At 40.4% G+C, this 18,853-nt stretch overlaps 1 protein-coding gene across 1 annotated transcript in view; it reads left to right on the forward strand.

Moving 5' to 3' along the window:
- The window catches only part of LOC103189996 (ephrin type-B receptor 1), a 166,914-nt gene that overhangs the window by 35,125 nt on the left and 112,936 nt on the right, over positions 1-18,853 (forward strand). The window contains exon 2 of the mRNA XM_007910608.2: positions 15,977-16,041. Within this exon, the coding sequence (XP_007908799.2) occupies positions 15,977-16,041 (65 nt within the window). The remainder of the gene's footprint in view (positions 1-15,976; positions 16,042-18,853) is intronic.

Genomic DNA, 18,853 nt, shown 5'->3' on the forward strand with positions numbered 1-18,853 from the left:
GGAAAGAAATCAGGGACATCAAGTGGTGTGGGTCAACGACAAACACTAACTATTCTAATTCTCTCCTGCAGGTTGGCAGGGAAGTGCCTGGGTGAAGGTAGATGGGTCGCTGTTCAACGTCCACTCTTTCTGTCACGAGGGAAACTCTTCCCATAAAGTCTACAACATTATTTCTTTATCGATCATGCCGAGAAGTGGGATAGCGAAGGATGCTAGAATTGTAATGGAGCAAATAGAATTCACCACTACTCAAAAAGGAATATAATAATAATAATAATCCTTGCATTTGATATAGCTCTTTTTCACGTCTTCTAGATGTCTCAAAGAGCTTCACCGAATAGACTTGTAAAGTGAATTGACTGTATATTTGTGGGCGAAAAGCAGCAGCCAATTGCGCACAGCAGTGTCCCACAAACAGTCATAGATTGCAGTGACCAATTTTTACGATTGTTTTTTTTGAGGGATTATTATCAGGGTGTGGAGTAAGGAAACTTGCCCAAGGTTTCGCCCTGCCTGGAATTGAACCCAGGTCTCTCGCTTGTGAGGTGAGTGCTCTAACCACTGAGCTACAGGACCATTCAAGGGGCACTGCCATCATTAAATTTGGTATGGCACATTTCACTTCAGGAGAATGTACTAAAGCCCGTCACAGGATTTACTATGTATCAATGGATTAAATCAAAGTATCAAGGGGTTAGAGTGGTGTTTTTATTACGTTAGACCTTTGAAAAATTTTGAATCTGTAAACTATCAAAGTACATTGTTGCCTCTCTTGTCGTCGTCTGGATGTAGAAAGCTATTAACAATTAAAATATAGTTGCCTCATGTAGATTTTTTCTTTGGGGTGTGTGGAGGGGATACACAAAGCAACTCATCATCTAGCTCTGTAGTCTCCAAATCAAGTTACTGAGATTTCCACTTATGTGTGGTTTCCAGTTGTCTGGTATGGAACGTACATTCTCTCCCCAGAGAGACCCACCCTGCTTACCTAAGACCCACCCTGCTTACCTAAGACCCACCCTGCTTACCCAAGGCTTGGGACCCCCAGAGCTTGTTAAAACTGTGCGTTTCTATTGTATAAAGTCATTGCTTTCTTTAATGGCTAAAGTTTGGCTACTTTTCAGTCAGTCTAGTCTGTGTATGCTCAGTTCCTGTTTTACCCAGATAGACTGCATTTATTGGTTAATGTCGCAGGGGAAACTAATGTCCCCCAATTGTAATACTTGTGGAGCCGTTACAAAGATTCCAAGTGGGAGGTATTCGTTGAATTACCAAGTTTGCAGCAAAATTGTCTCCCATTAGCTTCTGAAAGAAATGTTTGGCCACTCAGCACTTTGTCCTCCATCTCCCACTTGGCTCCTTTTTTATTGTTGCACAAGTATGACCGACTAGGGAGAAGAGAGGGACAGACAGCAAGTTGATCAGAGGGAAGCGCTGAATTATTTAAGGAGAGGCACAAGGAAGAGAGAGCATTCAGGGACCCCAAAAAAGGGAGCAATCGAGCAAACGTAAGTAGAATTTTCTTTTTTAACAAGGATCGTGAGACAAGCTTCCAAACAGCAGGGTTTCATGGAGAATGAGAGCCTTGGCACATGTGGATCAGTGCGTTTAATCCCTTGGGTACTGAATTTCCATTGCATTGTCCAAAATGCGTGAGTCTTACCATACAACATCTGCTATAGAGATATTGCTGCCATTTCTAAATGCTGAATATCACAAAGGAATTGAATTAATCTACTGTAAGATCTGAGTATAAAAAGATTTATATTTTAAATTGTAATGCGGGCTGAAAATGTGTTGTCAATGTCTTTGCCAGAAAGACTAGTAAATAATAATACTGTCTCGTTTGACGCTAACCTGTTATTTAGATGTTGTAATGAATGAAAAGTAGGAGATTTACCTCCTTCCCTTGAATGAATGATGATATGATACAATATTAAAATGCCTTGTTATGCAACTTGGGCTTGATCCAAGGGGGCGGGTTGGCTAGGTCTGTGGGAATAATAACTGACTGAGTAGAATATATACCATTTAGGATATAGGAGAATTAAATTATTATTTTTTTTAAAACTTGACGTCTTGTACAAAAATCGAGAAAAGATTCCTTTTACTGATCTTTCGGGGTTATGATGCTGTACCACATGCTGAATGTGTTTTTAATAACAATCGTTCCATCTGACAATGCCAGTTTGAAGCTTATGCTGTGTTTATGTTCAGCACTGATGGCAATCGCAACCCTGTTCTATAAGTGAGACAAGGTTGTTGCCTCTGGTGGCATTTACTGCCCTCTGTGTGTTGAGGCAAGTCTCAGCACATGGAGGCCTTACCTCAGCACATAGCAAAAGCTACCCATGACAGAGCCATGCCTCCAGTTTGCAGGTGGACTGGTAGCAATCTTTTTACCTTTCCAGGCTACACTGTGAGCACCGTCTGCATCCTGAAATAAAGTCACGTTTGGTTAATTGGGAGAATTAACCCCTATCACCCTCCGCTTTGGGTATACAGCTGTTGCCGAGAATCCCACAATCACAACACAATCCAAACAGGGGGGAATTCACTGTAGTGGCAGCATCAGGGTGATGTCTAACTGGCTCCTCCGTATGAACAGGTTCCTGCTGTACCAACTCGAGAGTGTTTGGGATTGTTTAGCACAATCTGGAGCCATTCATGAACCAGCTCAAAGAATGACTGAGATTCTTCCCGGTCAGGTCCTGTCGTGGTTCCCGGGAGGTCCTGAGAAACACCCATCTGCCAACAAATGCAAATTTGTCGTTACTGACCACACAGCTGGACTTTGTGTCCTTGAATGCTTGGAGCCGGCTTCTCTCTGTAGTTCTATCCCCAGCTGCCTGAGTGTTTATTGTAAAGGAACCTTTGTACATAGTTACTGTGGGATTTGAAACACTCAGTTGCTTCACAGTCTGAGTGTCAGATAAGTGAAGACAGGCAACAATACCCCTGCTTCCTTAATACTCCCAACAAATGCAGTAACGCACTTGATTAAGGTTAATAGTTCTTCACTGTTCTTTGGTACCCCTTTTTTTTGGCAAGTAAAAGTAGCTACAGAAACTCGGCGGGTCATTCTAGAATTGGGAAGCCATATAAAATACCCCTTTTCAACTCAGGCCTCCTATAACGGGCCTTTATATACCTCGAAAAGGGCTTCAGAAAAAGGATTATCATGCTTGAGTGACTGCAATACCACACTTTGTATTTATTGTCATTTCTAAGTGTGCTTTGTACCCGTTTAGCTCATTATGTGGTATGGAAATAATGCAGCTTCTGTCTGGTGCATTGGAAGAAAAAATTCTGTTTTCCTGTGGCTCACTACTCTTCACCAGCAAGTAGGTCGGATTATTCCAGTAATAAACAAACATTAAAGCTGGTTCTGAAAAGAGACCCAGATGTACAGAGCCAATGGATGTTGGTTGGCTCATTACTTTTAATGTGAAGAGGATTCACTCACACTAGATTGTATCATATCTTGGAAGCTTCTGACTTCGGCCCTAATCTATGTCCAAGGCTTTATGGAGCAGTTTTACCTCCTTGATTAAAATATGGTGATGGTGGTTGGTGTTGTTTGTGCTGATGTCTCTTATTTGGAGTATGATAATCGATACTGATATCAGTGTTAGACTTTTCATTCCTGATTACCACTAACTGACATCTGTTGGAAGTCATGTGTAGGGGCAAATGGAAACTGGATAAGACTGGGTTGGGGCCCCCATGGCGAAATATCTTGATGATGCTCCCTTTTAGGTTCTCGAATGAAGAATGGAGGCTTTACGTTAGTTATCAGAGCCTGTGGCATCACACTCCAGCCAGTCACTACAGTCAGCAGCAGAGGGAAGAACAGTGGGTAACTAAGAAATAATTCCACATTGCTGTTCACCACCTGCTTAATCACCAGGGACTTTGCTACTAATTCAATATTCTTTCAAACCTACAGTGCTGAATAAGTATTCCTTCAGATCTCACATCATTCAGAATTGTAAAGTGGTAGTGTGGTGTTGCAACAGAATTTTGCAATGTATCAGCAGATGTCAATCTGGCTCAGTTGTTAGCATGCTCGCCTCTCGGTCAGAAGGTTCTGGTTTCAAGCTCGACTTCGGGACCTTGAGCTCTCATAGTTCAGGCTAACACTTCAATGCATTGCTGTCCTTCAAAAAGCGCTGGGAGGTTTTCCTCGGTGTCCTGGCAAACAATCCTCAGGTAAAACTGATTGTTCACTTCATTGCTGTCTGTGGGACATTGATCTGCACAAATTGGCTGATGTGTTTGCCCACAAAATTACACAGTCACTGCACTTTACAGTAAAATCATGTGAAACACTTTTGAGTCATTCCCTTGATGTGAAAAGTGCTATATCAAATGTAAGGATTATTCTTTATTATTATAATTTTGTGAAGAAATAATAGCATCAATTATTTTTTGTGCTTCTTCATGGGTATGGGCCAGTCTCTGGATCGATACGACATTGACCTGCAATCATTTAAGTTTAATCTTAGAAAGTCACAGCTTTGGTCCAAAAGTACCCTTCCCTACACACGCACTCTGGTGAGGAGTGATTATTTTCCCCCATCCCAGTGGAGAGCTTTACTTTATACCAGTTTGAACCAAAAGAAAATGTTTTTTCTATATGATAGCAGACAGGACAATACCAGTTGTGCTCCATCAAATGTAGGACTGTGGTATCCTAATGCAGTAAAAATAGGGATGGAGGGTTGCCAGTTTCAGTCACGCTATAGCAATAGAAGAACACGCAACAGCCTAGTTGTCTACAATATAAAGTCCTGGTAAGAATGAACGCGCTAACCTATGAGAGCAAAATATTTTCCACTGCGTAATGGTTTTGAAAATTATACAGTCCAAAATTACTGTAATAAGCATTGTGAGAGAAAGAGAATAGACATAACCGCACTTGGAAAATTGTTTAATTAATAGCATTCTGTTGACTGAGTTACCATGTTATTATTAGCAGCTGGATGTAGGAATGCTTCCTCGGAGCGAGCTCTCCTGACAATACCCCATCTCTTCAGGAGGAGTACTTTAGACTGTTAATTGACTCTTGCTGATTGCATGTCAGGCTTTGCTGGCTAAAATAAATTACATACCTGGGAATGTACCTTTAACATGCATAACTAAAGCCAGTTGGTCCTTGAAGTCGCTGGGCATAGCGGGGAGGGATGGTGGGTGGGAGGAGGTTGTGGGGTCCTTATGTTATGTAGTACATCAGCCCACTTGGCACAGCACCAGTTGCCTGCTCTCTTTCCTCCGACTTGAATCGCTGCGAGTAAAGCCTGAGTGAGATAGAGAAGCTGACACCATCCCTGGCCACATTCAGTGCTCCCATAAGATCTATTCCTAACTTTTGTCAGACTCCCAAATTCCAGTTCAGACCACTTTGTCTTATTAACCTGAAGTTTGAATTTTGACTCTGCAGAATTGCATTCTTTCTCCTTTTACATAGTTACATAGAGTGGTATGGCACAAAAACAGGCCCATCTTGTCTGTGACGCTGTTAAACTCTACACAAGCCTCTGCCCCTCTTTGTCCACTCAACTACAACTCTCTATTCCCTTCTCGCTTATGTACGCTGATCCCTTTAAATTAAGTTATAGCTCGGTTGAAATTCCAAATAATATTTTATTTTACAGTCACTCATAGCTACAACATTGCTTCCATTGCAATACACCTGTTTTCTGGTTATTACATTTTAACGAACCTTTCTCTGTTGCCATTCTCACAAGTCATTCCAAACATTGTTTTTTTCAATACGAAACATGGCAAGTTGCCATTCCACGACACCAAGTAAAACGGCATTGCTCTTTCTTGTGGGGGTTGACTGTGGTTTGTGGTAGTTTCATAATTTTCTTTTATTGTTTCAATTGCAATTGGTTGTGTTCACTTGAAAGAAGAAGCAGAATATGGTCAAGTCTCATTTCTGGGTCTGATTGGAAGGGTAACAGATGTGACTCTTCGCCCTGATCACACAGTGATTTGATTAAAGGGGAAGTGTCCTCTCAACTGTTGACTGAAACTAAATGCTGTAAAGGGATGGAGTAGCGTCACTCAGTCACCTCTTCTCATTGTGGTTTATGCTTTCAAATTGCTAGTTAGAGGCACCCAGGAGCAAGCATTTAGTTATTACCTCTTGTCTGGGATTTGACACTAATTGACGCTAAATAGTCAATTTCAGAGACCAAAAGGAAAGCTGCTGTGGGAGATGGGGGAATCTGCACTGGTGCTCGTGCTGCATTCAAGCTGTCATTAGGTAGATTGTTAGGGCTGAGTGCAGGGAGCTGCATTCTGTATCTAACTGTTATATCTGATCTTGGGAGTACTTGACCCTGATGACACGGAGACAAAAGTGGTAAAATATTCCATTGTCAGGTATGATCATTTAGATAAATCTGAAAGTTCACCAGGGAAAAATGGGTCTTCATTGAATACATTCTAGACAGAAGTCTTAAAAACAGGTGAGTTTAAAGAGACCACAATGATCAACCTTGCACGGACTAGATGTACTGAACGGTTTCTGTGCTCTATGATTCTATGTAACCACCAGAGGAACAAGTGGCAAGAAGAAGAAAAAAAATAATGACCATAGTTGGTATGGTTCATATTCCTATATTCGTAAAGAGATACAGGACAACCCTGCACTAGCTTGGTTGTCTAAGTCTAATATCTCAGGCGCGGCATTTTAAAAGGATGGTGAAAAGTTCACTGATTTCTGAGTAGTCAGATCACCCCTGACGTCACTTCCGGTGTATAGCACTTTCAACTAGTGCTCAGACATCACTTCCTGAACACCATACACAAGAAGCACTGCTGATGTCAGTTCCTTTGCGAAGTTACGGGGGCAGTGACCTGATGACCTAAATGTAGGTAATTTCTCAGAAAGGGAAGCCACAGGTCCACAGGGCATCCAAATCACAAGGAAGGCATTTAATAATTGGGTTGCCCTGTATACATATGTGATACTTGTTTTGGTCTAGCAGTCTGAAGAACCAGCTCACTATCTGATTAGGTGTCTCTCACTTGTCCCATTTTACATGCTTTCTATACTTAAGAACTCCCTTTAATGGTAGCCTTGGGGAAGACATTTGTGGTTGATCTTCCTCCTATTTGCCATCGCAGTTTTTTACTCCAGTGGTGCAGAATGCCTGCACCCACACTGCCTCTTCACGATAAACAGCCCAAAAGAAATCGTCCATTATAATAGAAGAGGTTGTATGGAATTCAATAGTAGATCATGTAATTTTTTGTTAATTAGAATTTAAGTTTACAGCATTAATTATATTGTCATTTTATTTGCGCATGGAAATTAAATGAAAACATTGAATTTTTTTCTCTCTGGGAAAAATTCCATTCTTTCACTTTGAGAGGTGATATCACCACGGGGATGAAATGGGAGTTAAGAAAAAAGGCATTTAAAATAATAGTTTCTCATTTAGTGAAACCATGAGTCGCCCAATGTGGAATTGAACCATATAAAACAGGAAGGCCCCAGCTTTGATGTGTGGTCTGTGCTATGTGAGTTGATCTCAGCTGGATAGAGGTAAAAGTGTTACAGTTTACTTCAGCACTGGGGAAAGGGAAGAAGGAACCAGCCAGGTTTCCGCTTCTGATCGTTGAATCCTGCTGGATAATCCATGCATGTGGGCATCGATTGGGGATGACAAAATCATGTGGTGTATCTTGAGCTAATTGCTAAAACCCATTGTAATGACATAACAAAAAGGCTACTGTTTTTAGTAGTCAGATGTCTGGGTTCACAAAGAATTGTCACTTGGGTCAGATATTGGAGGATTCAATGGACCCTTATCTTAGTAGGACTCAGCAGACATCAGCATCATAGCAGTTTTTTCTGATAGGCTCAGGGGTGAGCTGTAATCCTCAAGGTACACTAATCTGCTGTGTTTTACAGTCATGCACCACAACACAGATAAGCAAGCGGAGGATTTTGTGCGAAGAGAATGCATGGCGGAAGTTATTTGTTCATCTTGTCTGTGCATGATTCGCTACCTACGAATAAAATAATGAAATCTCTGCCCACGGCTCGTGAAAAGAAAAGAAAACCTCACAAAACAACTGGATGACCAGAAGGTTGAATAAGGTTCCTGGGAGCTTTGGTTGTGTGTGAGTGGGTAACGTAATCTGTGTCACATTTTATAAATAGCAGTGTCACTCATGCCCAGTCAGCAGCAACCATTGTGCCTTGTGAAGAAAACCTCATTGTACTCGAGCTAAAAGTCGCCAATTCATCCTCTCAAGTTCCTGTTGGCTTCCAGGGTCGATCTATTCAGCTATCCGAGAGAAACGACTATCAGAAGTCAATATAATATAATCGTTTATAGAAATAAAGCTTCATTCGGTTAGCTTTTGATTAATTTTTTATGTTGGTCAGATTGAGAAATATTGGTTCTTAGGAATCTTCCCCCCACCACCACCCGTTTTTTTTGTTTCCAGTGTTAGTGTTGAGTTTTACACAAAGGGAGCTAAAACTAGCCTCAGAATCTGACTACTTTTAATGGCTATCCCTTCCTGACTCATTGTCGAAGCTTTCATGCGAATAGTGGGTGGGTAGTTTTGTTTGTTTGCTTGTTTGTTGTGGTTCTTGTTAGTATAGTATTGAGGTGTCTGTCCCAGTGGAAGTAAAAAGGAGTGCAATGGGTTCTGGAGGGGAGGATAAGAAACCAACTGATCAGCTGGAGGATGATCTTCACAGTTCAGATAAGAGGTTTGGATACAGAAGGCTGTTCCCTCATGTGCTCATCATTATACAAAACCAGCATTAACATCTTCCCACAATTAACAACTCTCAAATGCAGAGATAACAAGAATGCACAGTGCTCAATTCTCAGTGTGAAGAGAACACATTCTCCATGGGGGTTCCGGTGTGTGAGAATCACAGATTCTTGACTTCATTGTACACAAAGCAGGCATCTTCTGCTCTTGTACAGACGAGTACTTAAAAAAGATGCAAATATATATCAATATATTTGTTTAAAAAGAAATTGCAAGGAACTACAGAACCCATTTGGTGATAACAGCATTTCCTTTTCCAACAATTTCTTTTTAAACAGAAGTGTGTGGAGATTGTTTGTAATGATACAAAATACAGGTCAACCATGGTCTAAAAGCTCCAGTTATTTTGCATTAACACTCCTGTCAGACTGATTCAGTCTGTGTCCTTTGATGCTTGGACTTCAGGGACTTCCACAATATCATTATTAATTTAGTATGAGAGTCAGGGGTCTGCCGAGGGTTAAGAGGGACTTACGGGTGGAAAAGTGTGCCTCATGGGAAGCGCTGTGAATCTGTCAATGGTGAGAATTGGACCTTCTTTCAATTGACTTTAATTGCCTGCTACTCTTGGATTGTGTTAGCATGGATTGGTTTACAAGGATGAGGGTTAATGACTTTGGAGACTAATGCAATGGAAAATCTACAGTTTTCACTATCATAATATATATATATATATATATATGCACTCCAGCACCTGGTGTCCATGATATATCTCTATATAACTTGTATAAGAAGGGATTTAAGGTTGTGATTTATATCTGGGAATGAATGAAAGTGTTTGTTTAGCCAGACACTAGAAAAATACCCTGTGGGCTTCAACTGTGGGAGCTCACTCAGTGGTTGGCAGTCGATGCAGACATCTGTGACGTGTAACTGATATCTTGAGTGCTCGCGCCTCTCTCTACTTTTTCATTTTGTGAGGGAATTAAAGATCTATTAAGAAACTAACCATGGTTCGGTTTGAAATTGAGCTGAGATAAAATTCTAACTTTATTTAATGAGATTGTGCAGCAACAACATTAAACACAAGAAGAAAAAGATGAACAGTGGTATTATATTTAAGAAGTTTTTAGACAGTTCCAAATGTAAACACTGTAGGTGTGAAACCCTCATAAAGCATTTCTTGTGTTAATTAACATAAACGCTTTATAAAAAATGTTGCCACGTAATGTGTTAACCTGATATGTGACCAAAAGCTACTACTTGACACTTTTTCATGAAGGTGCTGGTTGACTTGCTGTGGATTTGTTTGCTCGTTGTGGTAAATGTTTGCCTCTGTACTTGTGTTAAATGCAAACAGTAATGTCGTTGCAAAATGCAACGACAAAGCTTAAAATATAAAAAAAAACGACAAAGCTTAAAATATAAAGAAAGGTGTATGCTTTGTTTGAATCCTTGTCATAAAAGATAATAATGTTTTGAAGAGCCTGAAGGACATTGCACGGGTTGATGTGCCATTTTAATGTGCATATACAGTAGTGTGTAGACAAGGGACCTGGTCAAAGTCTTGGCAAGACTTATGGTAACCAGGCGCTAGCAAACTGCAGCCAAATTTGCTGCTTTCAAAATGGGCTGAAATGATCCTTGGATTTAAGTGTTTATAACATCTGAGGTTACTCTGCACTTCTCTTACCAAAGCAGCTGAACCGGTTGAGGCTGCTGTGTTTGATGAAGCTGAGTTGAGCAGCTAGATTTGTCATGAACCTGACAACGCCATGTCAGCCAATGTCACAATTCAGAGGGGTTTTGGAATGCGCACTTGTTTATAATGAGACTTGGAAAAAGAGAGCGAGAAAGCACTTCACTTGTAACTAACCCCCAACAGCCATGAGACAGAGACAGAACGGCAAAGAGACAAGGAGAACAAGAGCGTGGCAGTAAGAAAGACAGACAGCGGATCCAAACCCAGGTCTCAGAGGTGAATGAATAATATGCCGTGCCAACCCTAGAAATAGTCTTCAAATACTCCAATTAGTTTTGTTTTCAAACTATGTGAGAGGTTTCTTCCTACAACAAAATCAAGTCATCTGGATTCTTATTTTAATGAACCATAATCCAGAAACTGCTTCTGGGGATTTTTGCTGCCAGCACATTGGCGAGACAGATGTTAACACTGTTGGGATCACTGAATTTGTGACAATGGTTGTATGTGCAGGTGTGTGTTTTTCCCTACATTTAGAGTCTTATGTAGCTGATGCTGGATTTTAGTAAGTTCTGTCCCCTCTTCTCCACTTGTGTAGTAATGAGTCCCCTCATTCCCACAGGCAACATACCATCTTCTCACAGTCTTCTGTCAAATTATATCATCCATTACTGTTTCACAGCCTTTTCCTCAGCTTTAATGATCTTAGAAAAAAAACAAGAGCACAGCATATGAAATTGATTACCCTATCAAATTTTTTAAATTAAAAAAAACACTATTGATCAAGTCTACGTAATATCAATATTTAATGCTGTAAGTGCCAAGCTAAGTCTGCCAGTTTCTGGGTATTGATTATTCACATAGAAATGTACGCAGTGGCTTTATAAAATTTTCATGGCTTCACAAGAGCAGAGTTCCTAAAGGATGGATTAAGGTGCAACAATATTCTAATCGGTCTGCATCTATATTGGTTTATGTTACACAAGTGTTATTTTCACAGGGACCTTTTACCTAATTGATTCCTGGGCATTGCACATAAAGACTTCTAGATTAATAATATTTTATCTATTGTTCTTGCTTTCTTCCCATCTCTTGCCTTTTACTAGAGCATGGTATTGTAGGTGCCAGCGGCTGTCCAATACCTTGCATCACTAGACATTCTTGAAGAGTATTCGCTGGCTGTTATGCTGGCTGTATGAGGAAGAGTGAAGGGAACATTGAGTGAAGCATCACCAATCTTACCCTCTCCCCTGTCACTCCCAGAAGAAGGGAAAACTGGATTGTGAGCAGTTTCCTGGCTGTTTCCCCACCCCACCCCCCACCCCCCACCCATCAATCCAAGGGCCTAAGTCTAACTGTTAAATCCAACAGCTGCCCAAACTGAGAATTAACTCAAGATGAACCAAGAATTGAAGCTCACACAAAAATCAAAGCCAGACACCCTTGCCAGAATTAAAACTGAACATTCTGCGTCTGCTAGAATGACCACCCAACGGGAAAGGCACTATACAAATGTAATTTGTTGTTGTTGTTGCTACACCGTCTCCTTGTGCTGCTACTGAATTTAATATAGTTTTTAAGGCGTTCACGTAAAGTTTAGGAAATATGAGTTTTATTTCAAAGAATTTATAAGCACACAATGACTGTGAAAAGCCCTCTTATGACTAAGTATTGTGACATTGACAAGGTGTCTTTATGATGCAATTTTCCTTTTGTAAAGTACTTACTGTATATCTTGAACATGACTATACAGGACTTAGCTATAATAATTCTGCCTCCCATCAACAAAGTGACTAGATTTAGGTGGAAGAATTTTCAACCTAGTTTTTAATCCAATTTTTTTTAACATTCAGAGCACTTTGGGCAAAAAATCTTTTGTAATCCAAAGTGAATGTAATATGTCCTTATTTTCTTTTCAAGGAACTTTTCCATAGTTCCTTTGGGACATGTCCATTCAGCTGTACCGAAAGTGGATCAGTGTCTTTTATCTTGGGATACAGGACCTGAGTTCAAATCCAGCTCAAACAGATGGGATGAGGGTCTTTCCTTGCAGACAGCTGCTAAAAATTCAAAGTGAAGTGGGTTTTGGCCATCTCACTGGGCTCCCAATGGACAAGAGTCCACTGGGTAAAACTGCCACTCATAATTCACAACTGGCGTGAATGCAAAAAAAAAGGCACATTAGGATGTTGGGAGAGAATTACTAACAGAGACCCATAAAGAAAGATTTAATGCCATGGGTGCTCAGCGGAAGTAAGCTGTGCTGATTAACTGTTGATCTATTTCTACGCACATCAATTCAACTGTATTTACACTCCAAAGCTGACTGCAACCTGAGAAATACTTGTTAGATTATGACAGTTGCTTTTTCCATTGGTGCTTAAATGAAATGATTCCAACAACAAAAAATAGAGCTGTCATATGCATACTTCAATGATCCTGAACTATATGAAGAGGAGGTTAATAAATAAAGAATTCATTTTGGTTGATTGCCACTCTGTGTGGATATTAATCAAAATAAATATTGGTAATGCTGGGTCTTTACTCACTCTTGCACCGACCGGTGAGTGGTGCAGTATAGCACAGCTTTCTATTAAAGGAAAATAATCTTTAGTTATTTATTGATAGCTTGATGTGATAATAGATTTGCAACCCATTTCTCTTTCCCAGTGCACTTCATTTTGGGGCACACAGTTGGTCTCCCACCAGATGATGGATAAGCAGCAAATTAGATACTGGACAATTAACATCCTCTCAAACACATCCAATCCAGTCCCTCTGTGGTTTCATGAGATATCACCAGGGATATCTCAGGCAATGACCTGAAGTAGAAATGGTTCAGCTGGTAGGTACCAGTGCAGATCATTGTAAGCAATTGACAATATTGATGGCAATTATGGCTGGTTGATTACAGTGCAGTACAGTGGGTCCATGTAACATGGTGTGGTGCTTTTCCTTTGATGGTTCGTGAATGTGGTCTGAAAGCACTGACATTGCACTTGAATTGGTGGCTATGTCTCAGTAATGCAAACTTACAGGAAACATATCTGTTGGTCATTATGGATAAGTAGAACACACTGGAGGAATTGCAAGATTCCAGCAGCTGCTCTGAGACACTTGATGATTTCTCTGGAGATTCTCATCTCTGTCATCGGGAAGATCCCAGTCCATCTTTTTGCTAAGTACAGAGGTGACTTTCATTCTTCAAACGGATTATTCTTCGAGTCACGTTGCCTTCATCTTGACGGGGGTTTGAGGGTCTCAGTCACAGTGGTTAACAGTTCCTGAGCTTATTTTAAGTGTTTGAGCTCAAAGTCAGTGAGGTCAATCGCGTTTTATTGGAAATAAGGTCAATGCAATAAGTTATAAATTCCTTTGAGAGATTTTCTGTGGAGGAAAGAAACTTGCAGAAATTGTTGTACGTGTGAAATCATTGGGGCATAAAGTATTTTTGCTTTAATATTTTAATGACTTTTTAAAGCATGTCATTGAGTAGTCACAAACAGAAGATCCACATTCTCTTTCAAGCCTGACCACTAACACCACCTATGTCCTTGATGTGGAACTAAGAGATGTTAATAAAAGTATCAACTCACCTATGACAGTTCCACTATTTAGTTGTTCAGAAATTACAGGTGAAACGACAGATGCAGGATGCCAGCAAGATTGTGAATACAAAGAATGTACTGCACCCAAACAGGTCACGGAGCCCAATCAATCCTGTGTTTATGCTCTACACTAGTCTCCATCCATTGCTTTACTCCCTTCATAGACTTCTATTCCCTTCTCCCTCATGTGTAGGTCTAGCTTCCACTTGAAAGCATCCATACTATTTGTTTCAATCGCCACTTCAAGCAGAGAGTTCCACAATCACTACTCTCAGTGTCAAGTGGATCCTCCTAAATTCTCTTTTTGATCCCCTAGTTGCAATCTTATATTTCTGTCTCCTGGTTGCTGACTCCCCCAACCGGTGGATTTATGTTAACCTTATCAAAACCTTTTATAATTTTAAACACTTCTATTAAGTCCCTCTTAAACATCTCTTCTGTAGGAACAAAAAAGGCGTAATCTATTTTTTGGAGGGATTATTATTAGGCTCTGTGTGGAGTAAGGAAACTTGCCCAAGGTTTCGCCCTCTGCCTGGAATTGAACTCAGGTCTCTCACTTGCAAAGCGAGTGCTCTAACCACTGAGCTACAGGACTCCAAAGGACATACTATGTTTTTTCCTATAGTGTGGCGACAAGAATTGGACACAATACTCCAAATATGGTCTAACTAAGGTTTTGTATAAATTCAATATCACCTCCTCACTTTTATATTCACTCCTGGATATGATTGAAAAGACGAAAGTGAGATAAATCAAGAAATAATAATAATTGTCTTCAAGCTTAAAAGCTTATAGATTGCAAGAGGACAAGAAGACTGAAGAATATCCTTGGAATGAATGAGTTTGAGTAGGAGGCAGTGTGATAAATTTTGATTTTAAAAGCATGAGAATGAAGGGAAGAATGGAGAGTATTTGGAGCTGGTAGTGACAAGACAGGAAATTTCATGGCAATTTTGACCACAGTGGTGTAGCATCAGTAAAATAAGTAAAATTTGGCAGAACATTAGACTCTCACAAAAAAATCAATTTGTCTTTGCATTTTCCATTAGTCTGAGGTGTATAACTAAATGTGATTCTGGAATAAATTTAAGCTTGTGTGTGTGCAGACTTCACAAGTTCCAGTTTAAGTTCCGTAGGAAGCTGTGTCTGAATTATGTTGGCCTCACTTTGTGACCCATGGCTTCCTGTTGGCTGTGGAACCCTCTGAAGAAAACTCCCACTATTTTCTATTGCGGTTTATCAAAGGTTTCATAAAGGATGTTGCACAGACAGTTCTTGATTTAAAATTATGGTGCGAGTTGTCTGCTAAGAAGAAAGACAACAATAGCCAATTATGCTTGATTGGTTAGACCATTGGCTCAGATAGAGTTATTTTATTTTCATATGCATAGGTTAATTATATGGAGCCAAATAGTTGTCTGTTGGTATTATACCAATGAGGGTAGCCGGTTAAGAGTGGGTAGTGGGGGGGGAAGCCGAACCTTTCATTATGAGATTAATGGGTTGGGTGGAGCCCATGAAGGAGTGTTTTTTTTTACATGTTTGTGAAAAGAATTGGGCTTTCCTATTCCTTCTTCCCTGTTCTTTTCACTCAGCCTTTGTCTCAAATCCCAGCTCACTATTTGCTTCACTTATTTGGATTCCTCTGCATATTATGCGCCTTTTACTGGCAAGATAATATAGTGTTGGGTCATCGCATGCTTCCATGCACTACAAGGCTTAATTCTTTGAAGAAAATCTTAGCACATCATTTTCTGATTATGTGTTACAGGAAATCTCTTGGGTAAGACATTGTAAAGTTTAACGAGCTGGTAAACTATAAATATTAATTGATGGAATAATATCAGTAACTGTGACCAATTCTTCAATGGATGAATGCTCAGTGGTTTACCTTTTCTTCCTCTTCCTTCTCCAGAGACCCTGATGGACACTCGAACTGCCACTGCTGAACTGGGCTGGACAGCATATCCTGCATCTGGGGTAAGATTGTGAGAAAATAGAATCGTGAAAATTACAATGTAGGATCTACTGGAATTAGCTGCCCAAATCCCTGCTTTTTCTCCCTCTATCTGAAAAGAAAAATGTTGGTAATCCACAGCGTTTGAAAGATTAACGTTTTAGGTGTGTCCCTTCGTTAGAAGTCAGCACAGATGAGGAATGAAACAGAGGCAATGTCACAGTGCACAGGGCATTTACTTTCCAGTCCCAGCAGGGAAACATGTTTTGGTTATTATATCTGATGGATCACTTGGTTTGAAGCCACCCTATAGAATGAAAATGGGCTGTACAAAAGCCGCAAGGTGCCAGACTGCTCTGAGTAAATTACATTAGAATACATTAGAATATACAGCACAGAAACAGGCCATTTGGCCCAACTGGTCTATGCCGGTGTTTATGCTCCACATGAGCCTCCGCCTGCCCTTCCTCAACTAAGGGCAGGAGAAGCATAACTCTTTATTCCTTTCTCCTCATGTAACTATCTAGCTTTCCCTTAAATACATCTATGCTATTTGCCTCAACAACTCCTTGTGGTAGCTTGTTCCACATTCCCACTATTCTCTGTGTGAAGAAATTTCTTCTAATTTCCCTATTTGATCTATTTGTGACTATTTTATATTGATGGCCCCTGGTTTTGGTCTCCCCCACAAGTGGAAACATCTTCCCTATGTCTACCCTATCAAAACCTTTCATCATTTTAAAGACCTCTATCAGGTCACCACTTATCTCCTCTTTTCAAGAGAAAAGAGTCCAAGTATGTTCAGTCTTTCCTGATAGGTATAAACTCTCAGTTCTGGGATCATTCTTGTGAATCTCCTTTGCACACACTCCAGTGCCTCTACAACCCTTTTATAATGTGGGGATCAGAACTGCACACAGATTGATCTGAACTCGGGCAGAAATATGGGAGTCTTTGGACCTGAAAAAGGAAAACCTGAAATATTAGCTAAGGTTCCCATTTCTGATCCAGTGACTTCCCTTCTCCACCCCCACCCCTCCCTCACCACTGAAAAATGCAGACATTGCCTAAGAATGTAGTTAGACTCAGTTGTGATCCCCTGCTCGATCAAATAACCAGCCAACACTAGCAATTAGACCTCATGAAGAATGGCTGAGGTACCACACAGACACTGGGACCTGTGGAAATACCACAGAAGAAAATTTGAAGGAGGAGGTGGGGGAAGAGGGCTAAAAAGTTGTATACAATTTCTGTAAAAGCATTAGTTCTAAATATAGGCCAAATGCAACAAGAATGCAAATGTTTGTTTTAGATTTGCCAGGTGAATGGTTTGCATAAAGTACGGTGAGTCTGGATTCCAAGCGTGATGTGTTGTTAAACTAAAGAATGTAGATAATTACTGTTTTCATGACTGGTGAAGTGCAAGGATTTAATGATAGGTTTGAAGATGTTTAAGCAGTTTCCATCTCTTTGGTTCTCTGTCAGCACTTTTGATTTATTTTCCTTTGTACTAGAGTTTGTTCTGCCTCTATTCCCCCTACAGTCAGACAGCATAATTGCTGAACTTGTGGGGTGCTGTAGCCAGCTCTCCTTTGTCCTGCTCATGGTTGCCTTTCGAGAACTGGAGAACAGTCCAGCGAAACTTCACACTGTTCAACTCTGACCTCCTTCTTTCTTCAGACAATATTTCCCCTCTAACAAAGCAGGACCAAAAGCATTGTGTTGCATCGAACATTCATTTGTTTCGGACTGCATCTATTTCTATATATTCCCAAACTGTTTTCAAATAGATAGCTTATCCGATTAATTGTTGGAAATTAATCAAAGCTTTTATTGGGATCTGATCCACGCATCAGCCACTCTGGTGGAGAATTTGTCCAATTCTTCTGATATCTAGGCCAGTTTGAAGCTTTTTTTTGTTTATGATCTCTGCACACGCTGAAAGTTTCCAGCCTTTGCTGGTGGAGATGCGTATCAAATGGATTTGGGAAGTCTCCACCCTCTTCCTCCTATGTGCCGATTTGTGTAGGAGGCTTGGTTCAGGTGTAGTGTTAGTGAAGAGGAGAAATATGTTGCTAGGCATTTAAAATATTCAGTCGCAACCCTGGGATTACTTGGTGATGGTGCACAAAATGAGGCAGAATCTGTTGTCCACACGACTGAAGGACAAAAGAACACTGTAAAATGCTTTCGAGATCCTTGCTCTTTTTTAAAAAAAACTCCTGCAAGGCATTGAACTAACATGATAAATATTACATTCAATTATGATAATATTTTTGTCAGTTATTCAACAGTGTGCAGCAGCAAATTCACTTCATTTATGAGGACTAGATCAGTGCATGTCAACAAATTTAAACACATTTAAGGAAGACGCAGAATAACCCCAAAGCAGCTAGAAGAATCACTGGACTGCCTGGGGAGTATACAATAAAATCAGATTATGCATTAACACAAGGGCCTAATTCAAATGAAATGTTGCCATAAGACATCGATGTGAAGTCATTAGCTTGAACCCCAGCCCCCAGCCGAGTCCTCCCACCCATTAATCATTTGAAAATTGAGTCGAGTCAACAGAAAGCAAATACTGTAGCACCTGACCTGAACCATTCATCAGTCTGTGTCTGACAAAGATTTAAAACCCAGTGCCCGATTGGTAGTTCGACGCATGTTGCATGTCATCTAAATACAGTATTAAGGATGTAACATACATCAAAGCAATCAATAGACTGAATGTTATGGTTGATGCTCTGCTTTTGTGAGGGAGAAGAGACAGAGGAGCATGGAGAGGCGTTTAGAAGGGGTGGAAGCACATGTGGAGTGCAAACATCAGCATGG

Source organism: Callorhinchus milii, unplaced genomic scaffold (assembly GCF_018977255.1).
Source record: "Callorhinchus milii isolate IMCB2004 unplaced genomic scaffold, IMCB_Cmil_1.0 Scaffold11, whole genome shotgun sequence".
Lineage (NCBI taxonomy): Eukaryota > Metazoa > Chordata > Chondrichthyes > Chimaeriformes > Callorhinchidae > Callorhinchus > Callorhinchus milii.